This window comes from Ammospiza nelsoni, chromosome 3 (genome assembly GCF_027579445.1).
Source record: "Ammospiza nelsoni isolate bAmmNel1 chromosome 3, bAmmNel1.pri, whole genome shotgun sequence".
Lineage (NCBI taxonomy): Eukaryota > Metazoa > Chordata > Aves > Passeriformes > Passerellidae > Ammospiza > Ammospiza nelsoni.
Genome location: NC_080635.1, coordinates 73,828,740 through 73,848,528, shown reverse-complemented (window position 1 = coordinate 73,848,528; position 19,789 = coordinate 73,828,740). Strand labels below are relative to the sequence as shown.

General features: G+C 40.1%; 1 protein-coding gene across 1 annotated transcript; it reads left to right on the top strand.

Annotated features, from left to right (window-relative positions):
* Positions 1–9,686: 9,686 nt before the first annotated feature.
* TDRD15 (tudor domain containing 15) lies at positions 9,687–18,567 on the top strand. Its single transcript, XM_059469110.1, has 3 exons — positions 9,687–9,839; positions 10,999–11,064; positions 12,683–18,567. Exon 3 carries the CDS (start codon positions 12,688–12,690, stop codon positions 18,565–18,567), a length of 5,880 nt encoding a protein of 1,959 aa, XP_059325093.1. The 5' UTR covers positions 9,687–9,839; positions 10,999–11,064; positions 12,683–12,687.
* The last annotated feature ends 1,222 nt before the right edge of the window (positions 18,568–19,789 follow it).

The following is a 19,789-nucleotide window of genomic DNA, read 5'->3' as shown; positions in this document are numbered from 1 at the left end:
CTGAAAAAACCTCAATAGAGTATAAATGCAGTTTGTAGATGAGGTTTTTTTTAAATTCAGCTCATGTTTACCTCCATATGCCATGGATACAGCAATAGCAGTCTTAGCAGATCATCATCATTTACTACTTAAAACCACACTGGCTATCTTAAATGCCGGCCTCAGCACATGAAGGATTTCAAATTGATATGTTCAGCAGCATGTGGGAATTAGAGAGTGGTTTAATTTGATGCACACAGGGGTTGTACATGAGCTGTGGATAATTGCACCTTGGAAATGCACTCATTTTGAAGATGAGTGGCTGCCTCAGTACTTGGAATCCTACAAGTGAAATACTTTGTTAACAACACCCAGTAATTCCTTTGGACTTCTTAGTTTAGAACATTCCCTGTTACTGTATAAAGAAATTTATACAGAAATATAGCTATTATTATAAAAATTAACATGGGAATCCATGGGGTAATATTTGAAATGTTTGTTTGTTCAGCCTTTTTTTGGTAACCCTCACAGCACGTCTAAGTAGAGCATAAGGGGACTTGGTTTTACACGGAGGCAGTTGAGCTGGTACCAGAAACTTACTGTGTACAAGGTGTGAATGTGTTTTACATGGCTTAGACTGCAAGGAAAAGTAAAGTGTTTTGAAGCAGAAATCTCCACCTGCCCAGAGATACCATTTTACATGACAGAGAAGGGAAAACTTAAGAGTAGACTGAATGCTGGGAAAAGGGCTTAGCACAAAACCTGGATGGGGAGGTGCAACTTACATAATCTTCTGGATGTGGCCAAGCCCTGGGTCAAGTGGGAGTGAGTTTCCAAAGAAAAATTATGCTACTGAATATACTCTGTCTTTCAACTCTGGCACTATCATCTTTGGAGTGTTGATCCCACAAACAATTTCACAGCTGAAAATTTCAATGAGACGCTGACAGGCACATGGATACCCTCGTGTAAGTCTGCCTGTGCAAGCAGACACCCAAAGTGAAAACTTTCTTGCTCTGGGGACTTGAGGATCAAAATCAATCTGCAGCACAAACAATGAAGAGACAGACAGACAGTGAAAATTTATCTGCTTTTAACTATCCATGCAGTATTAGTAACACATGTAATACTTTTCTTGTTGTTTAAATACATGGAGTGAAATCCTTGCCTCAGTGAATTCAGTGGGAGCTCTGCCACAGACTTCAATAAGGACAAAAATTTCTCCCAGGGCTGGTGTGATTTTCACCCAGTCTTTTTCCCTTTAATACATGTGATGACAAAATCCTGTACTCCCATTCCAAGGATGGATCAGCACCCCACAGTAATTAAAACTGCTGTAGTATATCATACTCACCCAGTATATTGTCTGAAAGACCATAGCGGAGAAACATTTTTTACTTTATGTGCTATAAATAACTAAAATTTACCAGAAAAAATACCCAAACCCAAACAGTTTTAAGACAACTTAAAATCTACTTCTAAAGGAATCTCTAAATGGTCAAAAATATGTATGCAGGTATGCAGTATGCAGCATGCTTCCTCTGCATATCTGAAGGTAGGATTTGATCACTCATTAAAAAGAGAACTAATGCTAAAATACATCCATACACATATATGAACATCTCAAATGCTAACATGAAAGAGCAGGTTGTGCTGGAAGCATGAAAAGCAAGTGTATGTTGTCATGAACATTGCTGAGATTTGATGGGAAAGGGGAACCTCAACCCATTCCATTCTTCTCAGTCAATGCCAGTCCCATCAGGAGATGCCAAGAGGCTGGAGAGCAATCACAGGTCAGCTGCAGAAGAGCAGCTGAAGAGCAGCACAAAGGAATTCCTGCCACTCCAGCCAGTATACTGATCTGCTTCACCAGGATCTCATTTTAAAGGCCTCTATGAAAATGCACATAGGGCAGGAGGATTAAAAAACAGGAGGAGTTAGAGATGTACACACAACTAACTGCAGGCCTGTGACCTCACTGGCATCATGGAGACATGGTGGGACGGGTCCTGGGACTGGAGTGTTGGAACGGAAGGATACAGGCTCTTCAGGAAGGACAGGCAGGGGACATGAGGAGGGACTGTCACCCTCTATGCCAATGACCATGGAGTGCACAGAGCTCAGCCATGAGCCTCAGCTGAGGAGCCACCCAAGAACTCCGGGGTCAGGACCAAAGGGAAAGCAGGGACAGGTGACATTATTGTGGGGGTTTGCTACAGGCCACCAGACCAGGAAGAGTGAGGGGATAAGGTACTCTACAGACAGCAGCAGCTTCACATTCACAAACCTTGGTCCTCATGGAGAACTTCAACCACCCCATTATCTGTTGGAAGGACAGCCAGCAGGGCTTAAGCAATGCAGAGGGTTCCTGAAATTCATTGATGACAACCTCCTTCTCCATGTGACAGAGGAGCTAACAAGGAGAGGTGCTGTTCTGGACTTCATTCTCACCAACAAGGAGAGATATGTGAGAAATGTGAAGCTCAAGCACAACTGAGCTGCAGTGACAAAGAAATGGTGGAATTTGAGCTTCTTAGGGCAGTGAAGAGGGTAGTCAGCAAACTCAGTACCCTGGATTTCAGGAGAGCAGACTTTTTCAGGGAAACTATCCACTTTCATGAGACCCTACCTGGGGTCCTGCATTCAGTTCTGAGGCCCTCAACATAAGGATGTGGAACTGTTGGAGTGAGTACAGAGGAGGCCACAAAGATGATCACAGGGATGGAGTACCTCTGCTATGGAAACAGGCTGGGAGAGTTGAGGTTATTCAGTTTGGAGAAGAGAAAGCTTTAGAAAAACCTTATTGTGGCCTTCCTTATTATATACTTGAACAGGGCCTATGAGAATGAGGAGGACAAACTTTTCAGCAGGGCTTGCAGTGACAGAACAAGGGTTAACAGCTTTGAACTGAAAGACAGAAGGTTTAGATTAGATATAAGGAAGAAACTCATTACTGTGAGGGTGGTGAGCTAGTGGAACAGGTTGCCCAGATAAGCTGTGGATGCCCTACCCCTGTAAACAACCAAGGTCATAATGGACAGGGCTCTGAGCAACCTGATCTAGCTGAAGATGTCCTTGTTCATTACAGGGGGGGTTGGACTAGCTGACCTCTAAAAGTCCCTTCCAACCCAACCTATTGTATGATTTTGTGATCTTTAAGGTCCCTTCTAACACAAACCATTCCATGATCTTATTCTTTGCACTATGATTTCAGATTTCATACAAATGGCCATTGATAAATATCAGAAAAGAGTTTTAGAGAACTCATTCTGTTTGTAAACAGAGACAAGATGTAAAATATTTAACAAGCTGGATATAATGATTAACATTGCAGTCTAACATTGTAAGGCTTTTGAGAAAAAGCTAATACTGGACTAGCTTAAACCATGGCTCTAAATTGAAAAGATTTTGATCCCTGCTACAGTAGGAAATGGAGATGTTCAACATTCCTAAACAGAAAGGCCTTTTTTAGATTATAGTCCTGCACTCTGAGATGGAGAAACTTAAAAACAACAGAGTCTTCTTATTTTCTGACTTATGCGCTCACATTTAAATGGAAAACTGTGCATAGAGATTCCAGGTAAGACCATATTCCTTAAACATTATGTGTCCAGTGCACAGATGCATGGGCAGTGTCCTGAGCAAAAAAATATTATTTTCTTGAGAGGGTGGTAAGTTTGATTTTCCTTGAATGTCTAAAATTCATAAATAGATTTAGTAAGATTTTACGGGAGTGTGAATTAGCACCACTTACAGGCTGTCAGATCTGCATAATCCAAAATATGTACCTGCACAGACATCCAGAGTGTTCATTAAAGTCTGTAAGAGGCTGTGGCTTTTTCTTCGCATAACATCCTGCAGGTTTGGGGCCAGAAGTTAATTAGCTGGTATGAACCATAGAAATGAATACTGTTAGAAACCTGTCAGATCGTTCAGATGATTTAGCAGGTTTTGTTTCCATCTCTCAGCTCCTACTAAACAACCAAACTTTTTGATCTATAGATCTTCACAAATAAAGTATTTGCAACAAAAAATGGAATTATATGAACCTGAGTAATTGAAAGTACTACATTTCTATTCTGAAGAGGGTTGCTACTTTTTCCTGTATGATGATTCTATTGCTTTATTAGCCCTACTCCTGCACTGCCATGCTGAAGAAAGGAGAATTTACCAATGGAGTGCCTAAGTCTAAGCTTTCCTCTGAGGTGCTTTTACATTAGTTTTACTTTAGAACAGGAGGTGACTCTCCCTACGATTCCCACTTCGACAGCTTTGGTCAGCACTGCAGCACACAAATTCTTTGCAATGAAACTATCTCAAATGCTAGCAGACATGCAGGCCATGTGACTACACTAGCGCTAGTCTTAAATAATCCTCCCTCCCTTCAAATCTGTTGACATCTCAGGACTCTGCACTATGGACCTAAATGTTTTAGATGACAGAGTGATGTGAACTTACCCCACAGCCCCATCCATACAAACTGCACAGCAGAGAAACTCAATCTCACCACTAACGTGGGTCTGCATTTGCACAGCAGTACTGGTGTGGTATAATCTGTATGGCAAAACTCATCTATTTTAGAAGGCCCTTACTAACAGAACTTCTACCATTTACTTTGGCCCACTATCTGGCAACTCTCACTTTGTTCTTTCATCTGTGAAATGGCCACATCTTCTGATGTAAAGGGCAAACCTCTCTGCTCTGACACTTACTGTGACTGAAATGTGCAATGTCTATTTTAAGAAGCAACAGTAAGTACTCAAAGGTGTCCCTGCCTATGACAGGTGGGTGAAACTCGATGAACTCCAAGTTTCCTTCCAACCCAAACCATTTTATGACTCAATCATCTGCTAATGAAAGTATTTTGTAAAAGTTGTTTCTACCCTCTGCTTTCTGATACATAAGCTGCTGAATTACTGGCCAATTTCACGTAAATGATGATATTAACACAGTTTAAAAGATGTGGAGGTGGTAAAATTGACCTGTGATTTAGTAAACTATCTGAATTGAAATTTTGACTGTATATTGAGTAAATAGGCCTTGTAAATAGATTGAAAATATTTCAAGAGTTATTTTAGGTTACCTAAAACCACTGAAAATATATCAACACTGACCGTGTGACGAATGTGATGACTCCTCCGGTGAAACTCTCCAGCACATGCACCCTCATATCTCATTGTGGGTCACCCTGAATTATCATTGCTGTGCTCCTTCCTTCTACCGATGGAACACAAGCGCATTTCCAAGCATCCCGCTGAACTTGTGGCTGTTCCTGCCACCTCGTGGCAGCTGCTCAGCTTAACAGAAACACAAACTAAGAGCACATCAAGGACACACTTTCAAAAAAAATTAGGAATACAGGCGCAAACTTTTGTTTTGGGATGACTGTTTAGAGTCCCCTCTTGTTTTCAAGTTTGTTGAACTTTTCAAGTTTGTTAACGACTACAAAGAAACAGCAAAACTTCCAGACTGACTTCAGAAAAAAAATGTGTCATACAGGTCTTGTTATATGTTTCAGAAGACACTGAATTTTCCAGGAAAACATAATAGAACAATATGATTATTTTTTAATCCCTAATTTCTAACTATAAATTATAATGTTTAAACAATTAAACTGGGGTGATCTGGATAAAACAACCCATTTATTGTGAGATTTATCTTAGGCAGAGGTGCCTTCACTCTTCATTTTCAGAACAATGCAATGTCATGAATTTCTGCTGTCACCACTCAGAACCCTGTTACCTACATCTTCCCTTTCAAAGCTATTTATTTAAAAGATAAACATAAATGCTATGACAAGGAATGCTGCAGTGTCTTTTAGAAAAGCAAATGGTTACATACAATAAAAAATGTTTCTGGCAATCAGAAATCACTGATGTATTTGTAGGTTTGCACAAGAATTAAGCCGAGAGGAATGGAACTGAGGCATGGAGTGTTTCCTCTTCTTGTACACTTTAGCATGTCATGAATTAACCCAATCCCACAGGAGACAGTTTCAAAGTACTTTGTTATGACAGATGGTCCTTCCTAAAAATAAGGAAGTGCAAGTTATCTGAGAAACTATTTTGATTTTAATATTCAGAAACAATCTTCGTAAAACTAAGGACAGATCCCAGAATAGTTGTTGGTTTTTAAAAGTAGGATATTGGTGTAGCTTAATTCTCTCCCTGTGGGGAATGAAAGCAGTTATGATTCCTACATAATTATTTGTGAAGGTCAGGTGCTGCAAATGGGATTCATTCCAGTCAGCACACAGAACCAGTTCCATGAATGTTCAGCTCCTTAGTCACCCCAGAAGGAGTCATTAAGGAGAAGATTAAGATCCAAACCTTCTCCTATTTCTACACTGGGGAGACACTCTCATCCTCTTGTAGTTTGTGCCTCCTGCCTTCCTTGGAAACAGGTGGTTACCTGATTTTGTTGTTGTGTTTTTTTTTTTTCCCACATGGAATTCAGTAAGACTCATTTTTAAAACAAAACCCTAACAGAAGAGAAGATGTTGATAATTCCTCTCCTCCTTTTAATATGGTATCCTACAGCTTGCAGCTTTTGTCTGCCATTTTTCTACTGCTCAAAGCAAACACATATTTACCACCGACCAAGAAGAATGTAAGAAGTCTGCAAACTACTTTTGGTGTTTAGTCTGGATGATGAATGTCCACATTACCCAAAACCCATCCTTTGGGTACTATTTTTCAGTATGCCCTTCAGTTTTTACAACAAATAATAACTTTGCCTTTGAGGGCAGGGAACAAATAATGTTCCCTGCCCTCAAACCCAGTTTTCCTAGATGTTGGAAGTTAGCTAGAATGGTGATCAGGTATTATCTGAGCTCAACTAGGTACTCACTCACACAGTAATATGCTCTACATCCTGGCAGGCAGCTGGCAGCAGAGCTTCATTTATGATACTCTGAAGAAAATTTTTACTTTCTTAATACTACACTTCATTCTCCCATAAGAACAGAAGGCTTTTTAAATTTTGGGTTTTCATTAGCTATTTTAAAGCATATACAGAGTCACAGCAGAATTTTCCTGGTAACAAAGTATTTCTGAGTGGACACAGACGTATTTTGGAACACATCCTGTTCAGTAGTTTGATATAGACAAAGAACAACCTGAGTCTCACTTCTGGGGTTTTGTCTTAGTCAAGATTTGTTAAGAGAGTAGAGCCTCACTTGACAAAATTATGTTTCAATTGTATTTTATTTTTATCAATGAAATATAAAAATTCCTTACCAAAGTTTGTTAACCTTGTATACTGGATAAAACAGCAAAAATACTTAATGAGTTCCTCACAATAATGACAAGGAAGGAAAACACTGGGAATAGCAACACAAAATTTTCAAAGTTCAAGAAAGTGAAAAAGACGAAAACTCAGAGTTAGCCCCATTATTTTCATAGTACACAACACTGGGAATACCCCCAAGATCTAATATTCATCAATGTGGATTGTGTAGTTGCAGCAGCATTTTAAAACATCTGCAATTCAAATGTAAACACTGAGTAGGTTTTGCAAGTTTGCTGAAGTTTTGATAAGGATGTTCTGGGGTACTGGAACACTGATTTCTGCTTTGGGCTATTACATGCTTTCTGATTGCTTCCAATAACCTACAGTGACTCTTCATGGCTCGAATGTTATTGAAGGACCTCACTTCTGAGATCAGGCAGTGTTTTATGCCTACTTGACATTTTCCAATGTGGATATCAACCCTGGGGAGGAAAAAAAATAAAAATCATACAAATTCTGAGCAAAGAGTATCAAACACCCCCCCACCCTACTCCAGTGTCAGAAAAGACATGTTCTCTCACTGGCTATAATTATGTAAATTTCAAATAAATTTTGGAACAAACTCATAGTTAGAAAAAAAGTCCTTTTTTCCTTTCGGAAAATGCAAGAAAGCTCCAGAATCCTATTGTACCTGTCAGATTGTCTGGTTATAACTTTTGTTTTTCCTTCCCCCCACATCCCCATCCCACATCCCAGCACAACCTCAGGCAAGCAGGACACACTTGCTCCACCATGGTTAAGGCACGCTGAAGGGAAATGGTGCACATTTTAAAAAAGCTGCAAGATTACATTTCTGAGTGTTCTTAGCAGAAGGTCACTGTATTAGAGCTACCATCACCACTGTAATTTTAGTTGGAAAAAACGTAGGTGTCTCTGCCTTTAAAAAAAAGCAATGGTAGCACTCTGCCTTTAGGACTGACTTCAGCCTCAATTACCAGGAAAAACATAACCATACACCACAGCCTGTTGGAGTATTTTGTAGTCAGAAGTTCTGGACCTTATCCAGTACCTGAGGCTTCTGAATTTCCCAGTCTTAGGCAACCCTTTCCCTTAACAGTGTAGAGAATGCTAACACAATATAGAACCTTGGGTTCCAGATTTCAGGCTAATGTTTCCATCTTGCAAGAATCTAACTTCTTCAAAAGATCTGGTTTTATTTTCCCTCTCTTAACATGGTAAAAATGAAACCCATTCTTACATAACTCTGACTAACTAGGCTATACATGTATAGTCTGATCATTGACACCAAGCAAAACTACAAAGATAAACTGGACATTTTACCTGAAACATGAAATTGAAGTTCCATCAATGACAGACTTCTATAACCTTTTTTCTGAGTAGTTCTTACAAATACTTGACCCTGATAAACATGATGGCTTACCCACAAAATCAAAGCTCCTGTAAATGTCAGGATTAATGCAAGTGGCTACATACCACTTTAACCACATATTATACAGATTTTAATATAATAGCTGTCTTTGAGACACATGGCCAGAGAACTGGCCACAAAAATTGACAAATTATACTATATCAAAACCAGTTAAAAGTAATTATAAACTGTATTATATCAAACTTATTATGACTAATAATAATTTGCAAAAGTTAACACATAACAGAGAAAACCAATAATTCCACAGCTACTTCTAGCATTGGGGATTACTACATCTTCAAGTATTGCAAACCCAGCATTTCTCTCTCTTAACTTTGCCAAGTGTAGCTATGGTGCAGCAATGCTGACATTTTGAGAAAACAAAGCTCAAAAACTGAAGATAAACTCTTACAAATTATTATCTACAGCTGAACTCTTTCTAGAGTTCTATCAATTACAGACATACCATCATGTTGATATTTAGAGGAGTATACTTCCTATCAAGTTTTCTTATACACTTTGTAAAACAGCCCCAAATAAAATAAAAAAGCGACACTGCCTCCAAGCCTCTAAGAAAAACAAAATCTGATGTATATACAAAAAGAAGTGGGGCAGCACTTTGCCCTCTGTTAAGATGTACTTTTCTCAGCCTAGAGAATTTCTTTTCACTAACGGGAAAGAATAAGAGCTCTCGAATCCTCTTCGGGCAGCTCCAGTAACTTCTGTGGCCCATGGGCACTTTTCTCACGTGACATCCTAAAAATATGACACCTGCAGCATAGAAACGCAAAGGAAAAACAACGAGAAGCAAGCACAAGAACAAACAAATAAAGTACAACTCGAGAAGAAAAGCGAACCAAGCCGCAGCGCCCGCGGGAAGGCGGCACCGGGACTCGAACCCGCGGCTCCAGAGCTCACCCGGCGCTCTCCAGAGCCCCACGCCCGAGGCGCGAAAGTGCCGGGCGGTGCGGCTGCGCACGCGCGTTCCCGGGCACCACGTTCCGGCCGCGCTTCGCGCCGCCATTTAGGGCGTGCGGTGCCGCCGGATGCGGCTTGGCGCTGCTGCCCGCGGGCGGTGAGGCGGCTGCCGGAGGCTGCTGGAAACTGCTGGAAGGCGCTGGGCTCCGCTCGGCTCCGCTCGGGTCCGTTCCCCCATCCCCCTGGGCGGCCGCAGCCTCTGCCCGTGCCCGGCTCCTCTTAGGTGAGTGAGTGCCGCGTCAGACAGCGTCGGCCAGAGCGCAGGCAGCTCAACCTGTACCTTGTGTCTTGCATTTGGTTGCATTTAAAAGTCCTTTTGTTATGGCATGAATTGTCTTTAAGTTGGTGGTTCGTGATGGAGCTCTGCATTTTGGTGCCTGAAATGTTGCAAGCAAATAAAAATGTTTGACCACTCCTGCTTAGAAAGTAGATGGTGGGTGCCTGCCTGGTGTTCCTCTGACTGGATTGGGTTTTGGAGCTTCAGTGAGGGAAGTATAGCCAGATTGTGATTTTAGGAGGGTGGATTCAGTTTTTCAGTTTTGTGATTTTGCTTTTTGTAATCTTAAGATTGTAGTTCAGCTAAGTATGAGGAACTTTTCCAGTGTGTGTTTATCAGGCAGGAGGAGGATTCAGAGAATTGCAGAATGGTTTGTGTTGGAAGGAACTTAAAGTTCATCCACTTTGAACCCCCTGCCATGGGCAGGGACACCTTCTGTTGGAGCAGCTTCCTCAGAGTGCCGTCCAACCTGGCCTTGAACACTTCCAGGGATGGGGTAGGCACAGCTTCCCTGCACAACCTGTTCCAGTGCTTCACCACCTTCACAATAAAGTATTTCTTTGTAATATCTCTTCTAAATCTACTCCCTTTCAGTTAAAAGACATTTCCCCCCATTTCCTATTATCCCATGCCCTTGTAAAAGGTCACTTTCCATCCCCTTTAGGTATTGTAGGGTACTATAAGGTTTCTGTGGAACTGTTCCTTTTCCAGGGTGAACAGCCCAACTCCTTTAGCCTGTCTCTACAGGAGAGGTGCTCCAGCCCTCTCATCATTTTTGTGGCCTCTTCTGAGCTCGCTCCCACAGGTCCATGTTCTTGCTGTGCTGGGGACCCCAGAGCTGGATGCAGCCCTGCAGCTGGGGTCTCGTAGGGCAGGGCAGAGGGACAGAATCGCCTCCCTGGAGCTGCTGCCCACGCTGCCTCTGATGCAGCCCAGGTTGTGTTTGATTTCCTTGACTGTGAGTGGGCAGTGCTGGCTCATGTTGAGCTTCTTGTCAACAAACATCTCAAAGACTTTATCTTCAGGGGTGGTCTCAGTAGAAGTAGTACAATAATTTAGTTGATGTGTATTTTTCTAATGATTTTTCTACCGTTCTTCCTCATAGATACGTAGTTGTCGACTACTGGGCTGTGTTTCCTTTAGAAGATGTGTTACTAATGAAGGTGGAAAGGTGAGTAAACAGCAAAAGGCCATTTTGTCAGCTGTAGAAATGTGGCTGTGTCAGTGTGATGCTGATACTCAGACTGTGATAACAGACAAGCATTAATGCACAAATTGTTTTATTTTGTTATGTGTTAGTGCAAAGAGGGCATAGTTGCAGTGAAGGGGGAAAAAAAAGGGAGCAGAGTTTCAGTCAGGCCCCTTCTAAAGTTTAAGTCTCTGTAGTGATCAAATGTTTCTTCCAGGCAGACAGGACCAATTCCTTAAGGCTGTTTGCTTGCATGAAAAGCACCCAGATTTTCACTTTCTGTTACAGGGGAAGGTGGATAAAAGGGGTCTTGTTGAAGCAGGAATTTGTCAGATCTGGGTTTAATACTGCTTTTACTGGGAGGAGGATTTTTTTTTTTGGTGTCCAGTGGTTTTGATTTTTTGGGTTTGTTTTTTTGCTTGGTTTTAGAAGTTACGCATCCTTCATCCTTCTGCCCTACTGCTTTACAGTAGGAATGTTAATTTATTTATTAGAGGGAGATTTTTGTGGTTTTGTGTGTTTTTTTGTGGGAGGGGTTCAAATTTTTTTGTGAACTAGAATGATAGGGATCAGTATTTTTTCTGAAGACAGGTTACGTGTTCACTAGCTGCTTCATGTTTGATTGTGATGAAAACTACCATGACAGTTTTATAAAAGACTTTTTTGCAGGCTAAGGGGATCGCCCTAAATCCCTGTAGTTGAAACTGAAAGTTTAAGTTCCAGCTTTACATAAAAATTCATAAATGGAGGTTTTCTTTGTCCAGACTATCCTTGAGCATTTATCCACTGTCTTTGCATTTGATGTTGTCTACCTCAAATTACTTTGTTAGAACAGCAGTTCATTTAATGGAATTTTGCTTGATTAAATTATCATCATACACAGCCTTTTTAAACAGTGTGAAGTCACAGATTCATTGAATCATTGACAAATGAATTAAACTGGAAGTTGGGCTTCAAGACTGGATTACAGATCAGAAAAGTGTCTGACTGTTTTGAAGATATTTAAACTATCACACTCAGAATGTTGAGACCATACAAAACACGGCTGGCACAGTTGTTACTTGATGAGCAGTGCAGAATTGTTGCACATAGATGATAATCTCAGTATGTCTTTGCAATTTTGAGAACCTTAAATGTGCTGTTAGTACAGACAGGCAGAGTAAACAGTAAAGCATGGAGCTATAAATTGTCAGTGATTTGAAGAAGTGATTTAAGCAGAAAATGCAGGGTAAGTAGGGGATGGCTCCTTGGTCTTTTACAGATTAAAAGGAAGGAGAAACAGACTGGAATACCTTGGTGTTATTGTGGGAGCAACATTTTGCTTGAAAATTATTCTCAGGTGATAAAAACAGTTGCCACGTGAGCGAATCAAGAGGTAGCTTTTTTCATGTTACCTGAGCTGAGCATGTCTTTTCTAAGAGAATTGCATGGCGTGTATCCCAGTTGCCTAAAACATGACATTCTTAAATATTTAGTATATGTTTTAGCCAGAATTTTAATAATATGCTGTTAAGCCATTTTGAAAACAAATGTCATGTAAGGAATTGGAAAGAAAAAATACAGAAAATTATCAAGATGATCATACTCTTTTTCTTTGCAGACAGGATGGAATCTCTGACTCCTTCACCAGACTCAGTAGATAAGAAATTGAAGATAACTCATGTAGAATGCCATCCTGAGTGCTTGGTTATAGTGTTCCAGGCTCAGTACAACACAGGATGTGAGCTTGACTATTTCATACTACAAAATGAAATACAGCGTGTGTTCAAAGTAAAAGATGATGTCTGTGTTGGTGGATCTTGCTTGGTGGAAGACACAGAAGGAGAATGGCACAGAGGAAGAGTTCTGAGAAAAAAAGGGAATATCTGTGAGACTTTTCTTATAGACACTGGACATGTGTTGGCTGTTGAGGAAACACATCTTGCTGCTGCTAATGATAAATTGTTTCAGCTGCCTCCAAAGGTGGTTTTGGGTGTTTTTGCAAGCATACTTCCTCTTGGAGAAAGATGGGGTCCAAAAGCTGTTAACTATTTTTCATCTCTGGTAGGATTACAGATCACCGGTCATGTGAAGGCTGTTACACCATATCAGCTGTTTATTCTAGAAGTGCCTAAGATTATTACTGATGTTCTTGAACTGCAGCTAGGTAAATTTATTGATGGAGATTCATTTTGTCTTGTTGTAGAAACTTTAAGAGCATTGCCCCAAGGAATGCTTTGTAAGAGAATGCCACAACTGTTGACACAGCAGTATCCCTTCAGGGAGTTACTTACCTTAAATAATTCTGAGAAACCAACAGATTTTTGGCATGTTCCAGATCAACTCTTTCCATGTCTACCTGTTGGCAGTAAAGAAAATGTCAAAATAACTGGTGCAGTAAGCCCAAATAAATTTTATTGTCAGATACAGAAATGGCAGAAGGAGCTGGAATGTTTGACAGGAGCTATGCATTTGTACTATGAAGCTCTTGTTGGAGAAAATACCACATCTTGTGATAGTTTTGGGCTGCTCTGTGCTGCCAAGAGGCAAAACGGACAGTGGCATAGAGGAGTGATAAAACAACTTCTCTCTGACCATGTGGAGGTCTGGTTTATGGATTTTGGTATTATTGAAGCTGTGCCACCTAGTTGTATTCGAAAACTGAAAGCTGAGTTCATGACATTACCAATGATTTCATTTCCATGTACGCTGTCTTGTTTTGGTAGTCAGGATGAAACAGTAGTAAAATTTCAGCTCAAAGAACTTACCCAAGCCTTAATAGGACAAACTTCTGTGTGTGTCCAATTTGATTTGTACAATAACGCTGAACGCTTGTATTATATAACGCTGCAGAAACAAAATCTTGGCACTAATGCTGAGCATCCAGAAGACCAGAATGAGACAGCTGCACCGTGTGTCTCGCTTTTGGAAACAAAACCCAGAAGTACCGTGCTAAACCGCAAACTAAGTCCTGAGAGACACAATTCGTCTAAGAATTGCTCTGGAAACAAAGATAAAAAAGCCTGCTTACCTGAACGGGACATTTCTTTCTCCAGCCACTGCAAGAGAGTAGAGATGCAAGTGAACTCTTTTTATGGAGCTTTTGTAGTATACGTCATAAATCCATCTGACTTTTGGATTCAAACTTGTAGATACCAGAATGAGTTTCATGCCTTGATGAAAAACATTGCCTGCACATACAGTCAGTGTAGAGATGATGAGATGGTCCTTAAAAAGCCAGAACCAGGGTTGCTGTGCTGTGCTCGGTATAGCAGGGATGGGTGTTATTACCGGGGTGTTGTCACCAAAGTGTTTCGTGTTAGCATTATGGTTTACTTTTTGGATTTTGGAAATACAGATACTATACCTTGTCACTATGTGAAAACATTGCTTCCCGAGTTTTCTGATTTACCGGCTTTAGCTGTGTGTTGTTCCCTTGCTTGCACATTTCCTGTTGATGGTGTGTGGGTTAAAAAAGAAACTGATTTCTTTAAAAACGTGGTGTTGAACAAACCACTGCTGCTTCATGTTGTTGGAAAGCAAAACAACAAGTACGTTGTTAATGTGCAGTGTCATACTGGTTTCCTGCAAGGAAACGTTGCCACGTGCATGGTGCAAGCTGGTTATGCTGAATATCGGCTGAAGCCACCAGAGCCTGTTGTAAGGGCAGCAAAAAAGCGGCACAGCGGGAATCACCTCAAATGTAAAAAAGAAAAAATCAATGCAGAGAACACCAGTAATATTTGCAAAAATAAGGCATCTGGAAATGGAGACGTGCTTCAGAAAGAAAAATCATTAAATGTGCCGCCAGTGCCTAGAGAATCTGTTGTGCCATCTTGTTCAGGAGAAGGTGCTGTCTCTAAAATGCATAGGTTGGTATGCGAGGAAAAATTAGTTTATAAGGAGCTTGTTTTTAAACCAGGAACTGTTCATGAAGTGGTATGTTCTTGCATCTTTTCCCCAGCAGATTTTTCTTGTCAACTGCAAAGCAAACTGCCAGAGCTAAATAGCTTAATGGGAAAAATTCAGACATATTATAAAGATCATACCACTCCCTACAAAACTGGACAGGCTGCCTGTGTTGTTAAGTATCCCAAAGATGGGAAGTGGTACAGAGCAACTGTTGTGCAGGAGGTATCCACAGATGAAGTTGTTGTGGTTTTTGTAGACTATGGTTATCAGGAAAGAGTTTCACTTAAAGATGTACAGGGTGTCCTTCCAGATTTCCTAATTCTAGAGAGTCAGGCATTTCGATGTGGACTTAAAAATGTAGTCTTACAGACTGACTCAATCAATTGGTCTGAAGAAGTGCATAGACAATTTGAAGACTTCATTTTTTCTTCCAGAGGACCACTGACTTGCACCATTTATGCTCTTGTTCTTCTGAGCCCCAATTGTTTATGCAATGTAGTTGACTTACGGACTCCACTTAATAGTGTAGAGGAATTCCTCAGAGAGCGTGGTCTCACCCAGCCTGAATGTGTTGGACCGAGAAGCCTTTCATGTTTGGGTTCTCTGTACAGTTTTTGCTATTCATCTTTTAATATAAAAGTTGGAGGTGAGGAGGAGGTTTATATAACTCACATAAATAGTCCTTCAGAATTCTATTGTCAGCTTAACCGCAACTCTGAAACTCTTGAGGCATTGATGAAGAAGGTTAGTGACGTAAGTCAAATGTCAAGTAATGTAAATTACCATGGCAATGCACGACTGTGTATAGCCAAATATGTGGAAGATGGTCTCTTTTACAGAGCTTTGGCTTTTCCTGTGGAATCAACGTCCTTTCTGTTGGTTGACTATGTGGATTTTGGAAATAGGAGTATGGTGGAGAGAGACCAGTTGATGCCTATTCCATATTCTGCCACTGACCTACTCTTCACACCCATGCAAGCTATTAAATTCTGTCTGTCAGATCTTAGGGGGGCAGAATTTCCAGCAAGAATTACTACATGGTTTGTGAAAACATTCCTTGGTAAACTGCTGAAGGCTGTAATTTTATCCAGAGAACCAGATGGAAAGGTTGTTGTGGAGTTGTATGATGGACAGCTCAAAGTAAGTCAGAAAATTAAAGAAAAGGTATTGGCAGAGTTGGCACAGGAAAGCCATATGGAACCATTTAGAAGTAGTGAAGGAGAGATATGTCACATGAAAGATGACAAAGAAATTAATAAAGTTAGTGTTAAAGAACCTGAAATACTTAAATTGAAAACTGAAGTGAAATGCCAAGCCTGTGATGAGTATTTCCAGGCAGATACTGGTGAGAATTTTGGAGATGAAGAGCAGACTGCATGTAGCGCACCAAAATTGTGTAGTGGATTCTCAAAACAGCAAACTTTACATGACAGCAAAGAGCAAAGTTTTAGAAATACTTTCAGTGCTTTTCTGGAGAATGGAGAGGAACCTTGGATTGGACAACCTGCTTCTCACTCCCTCTCTTACTCTGCTTTACATTTAAAGGAAATAACTGTAAATGCTCTCTCTGAATCTCAGAATGAAAGACCAAATTGTGCAGGTCAACAGGAAAGGAGTAATAAAAATATACCTACATTAAGCAGCCTTCCTCAACGTGATATCCAGGTGAATACTGAAGTAGCAGGTTATATTTCTCATACGAATAGTCCATCAAGTTTCTATGTTCACTTTGCAGAAGATGAAAACTTAATAATAAAATTAGCAGATGATTTGAATGAAAGCTTGGAGAATAGAGGTTGGGAAAATTGCTTAAATGAGCTCATGGTAGGGAATCTCATCGTTGCAGAGCACGACGCTGATTGTTTTTACTATAGAGCAGTTATTAAAACTCTGAAATCGGGAAGCTCCTATGAGGTAGAATTTATTGACTATGGTAATACTGCAGTTGTAAGTTCGTCAAAAATCCGCAGGATTCCAGAAAAATTCTTAACTCTGCCAAGGTTTAGTGTTCATTGTTTCCTTAGCAGTGTAAAAAGTGTTCCTGGGGAAAGCTGGACTAAAGAAAGTGCTGCATATTTTGCAAGAGCAGTAAGTGACAAGCCAGTAGCTTGCAAGTTCTTAGAGCAACATGGAGAAAAATGGGAAATAGATGTAATTTGTGATGGAGAGTCTTTGTCTAACAGCCTTTTGCATAAAATAGACAACATAAAGTGGAATAGCACATGGGTATTTTCTTTGGAAAATAAACCTAAACAACATGGTAATCCTCGAAAGTCTAAGAACAGTTTAGGTGGCCAAAATAAAACCAAGACTTCTGGGATGAAAAATATTTCTGTAAAACCCTTAAGTCTCCTTCATCAGGTTTTAAATTCTGGACAAGTAGAAGCAGCAGAAGTAGTTAATATTTCAAAGAGTGGAGAATTTTATGTACAGTTACTTAAAAATCTGCAAATACTACATGAGTTAAATGTCATGCTTGACAAAGAAGCCCAAAGAAGTGATTTGATTAGAGTGGATGACATTGAACAGGGTCTGGAATGCATTACACAATCTGAAAGGAACTTAAAATGGAATCGATCAAAAGTGATAAAGAAATTTGTCAGGGAAAAGTTAATGCTAGTGTTTTTCATGGATTATGGCACATGTGAGATGGTATCCTTAAATAATGCAAAGATGCTCAGTGATGAGATTAAGAGTATTCCTAAACAAGCTGTTTATTGTAGGTGGATTTGTTTTAAAAACCTGAAGAAAATTCACTTAGACCATGTAGTAAATGCACTTCTAGATTGTGAAATAAGGATCTTGTTTTTGAGATACTTGAAATCATCTGATATCTGGGAGGTAGATATTTTAGTAGGACAAGTTACACTTCAGGAGTATTTGAACCAGGTCTTAAGTCATTGTTGGTCAATTGTTGGACCAGAAAAATGTAGTAATACAAACTGTAAGGAGTTTGATACATCATTCAAGATAAATTCAGTCATGTGGATGCTGCTGCGTAGTGGCAGAACGTATCCTGGGTGTGCAACTGCAGTTACTGATCCTTCAAACTTCAGTATCCAGTTTGAAATCTTCTTTGATTGCATGCGAAACTTGTCCTTGCTGCTCTCTGACCTTCCTGACGACTTGCCAGCTCTGCCAGAAGAACTTGTGATACCTGGTGCTAGCTGCTTGATCGAGTTTGGGCAGGAAGCAGAGTGGTACAGGGCAGAAATTGGTGAAGTAACAGATCAGTCTGTTGTTCTTACATTTATTGATTACGGCTTTCTGAAGACCATACCTTATTCTGAGATCCATAAACTTAAAGTTGTTCCAGAAAGTCTGCTATACTGGCCACGCTTGGCACACTCTTGCTCTTTGCATGATACAGTTCCTGGGAAGGGGGAACACTGGAGTGAGGAAGCTATACTTCTGTTTCAGCAGCTTCTTCATAAACCAGGTCTGATATTTCATTTTATCCACTATGGCTCTGAAATGAAGTTAGAGGTGGATGTTTTGTGTGAAGATAGAAATCTGTCTGATGCTTTAATTGCTGCAGGCCATGCAGTCTGCTCTCACAGTAGGTGCTGTCCCATTGCAGTTGACAGACTCTAATCAGAAAAAAGAATTGCAAGTGAAGTGGCCAGATTCTAGTTACTATGCTTCCCTTTGTGAACTAGTATAATTATGATAACAATTCTGATTTTGCTGACAGAAGTCGGGCAAAGAAGAGAAACAAAAAAGCGTTTTGAAGCACAGCATTAGTTATAAAGAGTTTCAAAGAAGAGAATGTGGTAAAGTGGCTGCTGGAATACCATTGACAAAGGATCTGAGTTTACAACACTGAAAGGAAGGAAAACCTACAAAGGATGGACTGTACTGTGAGGATGGGATTTTTTCAGCATTATGATGACAAGAGAAGTTAAGTTATCATAACACAAAGTAAATCTGCTACCAGAAACCCTGGTTGAGGCTTGTGGTTCTGACATTCTACAGTGTGTGAAGGACAGTGTGTGAAGATACTGTCAAAGAATTAGTTGAATGATCAGTAGGTTGCAGTTAGAAAAGCACTACTTCAAAGGAAAATAAACCAAACAGCCTTTTTGTTGGAATGCTCTCGAAGGTTTGTATGTATAAATATAATCTTTATTTGCAGTAACATCTGGTTTACAGGTGGTTTACATGATGTCACCATGTTTTGGATGTTCAGAAAACAAAGATGCCAGACATTTTCTTTGGTTCTGATTTCAGAGTTTCCATGTGAGAAAAGTTTCAATGTTCACTATGATTAAGCCAAAAATAGGGATCCCCATTTATGGGAGAGACATGCATTAGGTTGTTCTCAATTAGTTCTTCGTGTAAAGATGCTATTGCCCCTTCTGAACATTCTCTTAGCATCTAAGTTTATTAATTTTGGGATTTTTTACTCTGCCAAGCATGCATTCCACTGATAGTTCTCCTTCATCCTCCTCCCCATGAAGAGAGGGGATTTTCTCTGAGTGCTTAGTCAATACACTGTGAAGTCAAAATATTGTTTATATCTTGAAGGGGAGCATTCAGAACCTTTTTTTTTTTCTCCTTTGTGCGAGGAAGAAATTTCAAAACTGAAAAGTTATGGTAGTACTGTGTATCTTAGCGGGGTAGTTTTTTTCAGTATCTAGTCTTAAATTGTAAGAATTTGTCTGTTTTTCTGATATATTTATTTATTTTATTTTTTGCCCTCACCTTCTTCCTTTGTTGTTTGGACAAAGTATGAAGTGTCCTGAAGCCATGAGGGGTTTCCTTTGTATGCTCTGTGATAGTTTGAATTTCTGTGAGAAAATGAATACAGCCCTAG

What these genes read in the sequence shown, in the direction of transcription:
- TDRD15 (XM_059469110.1), top strand. Translation starts at nt 12,688, where the DNA reads ATGGAATCTCTGACTCCTTCACCAGACTCAGTAGATAAGAAATTGAAG.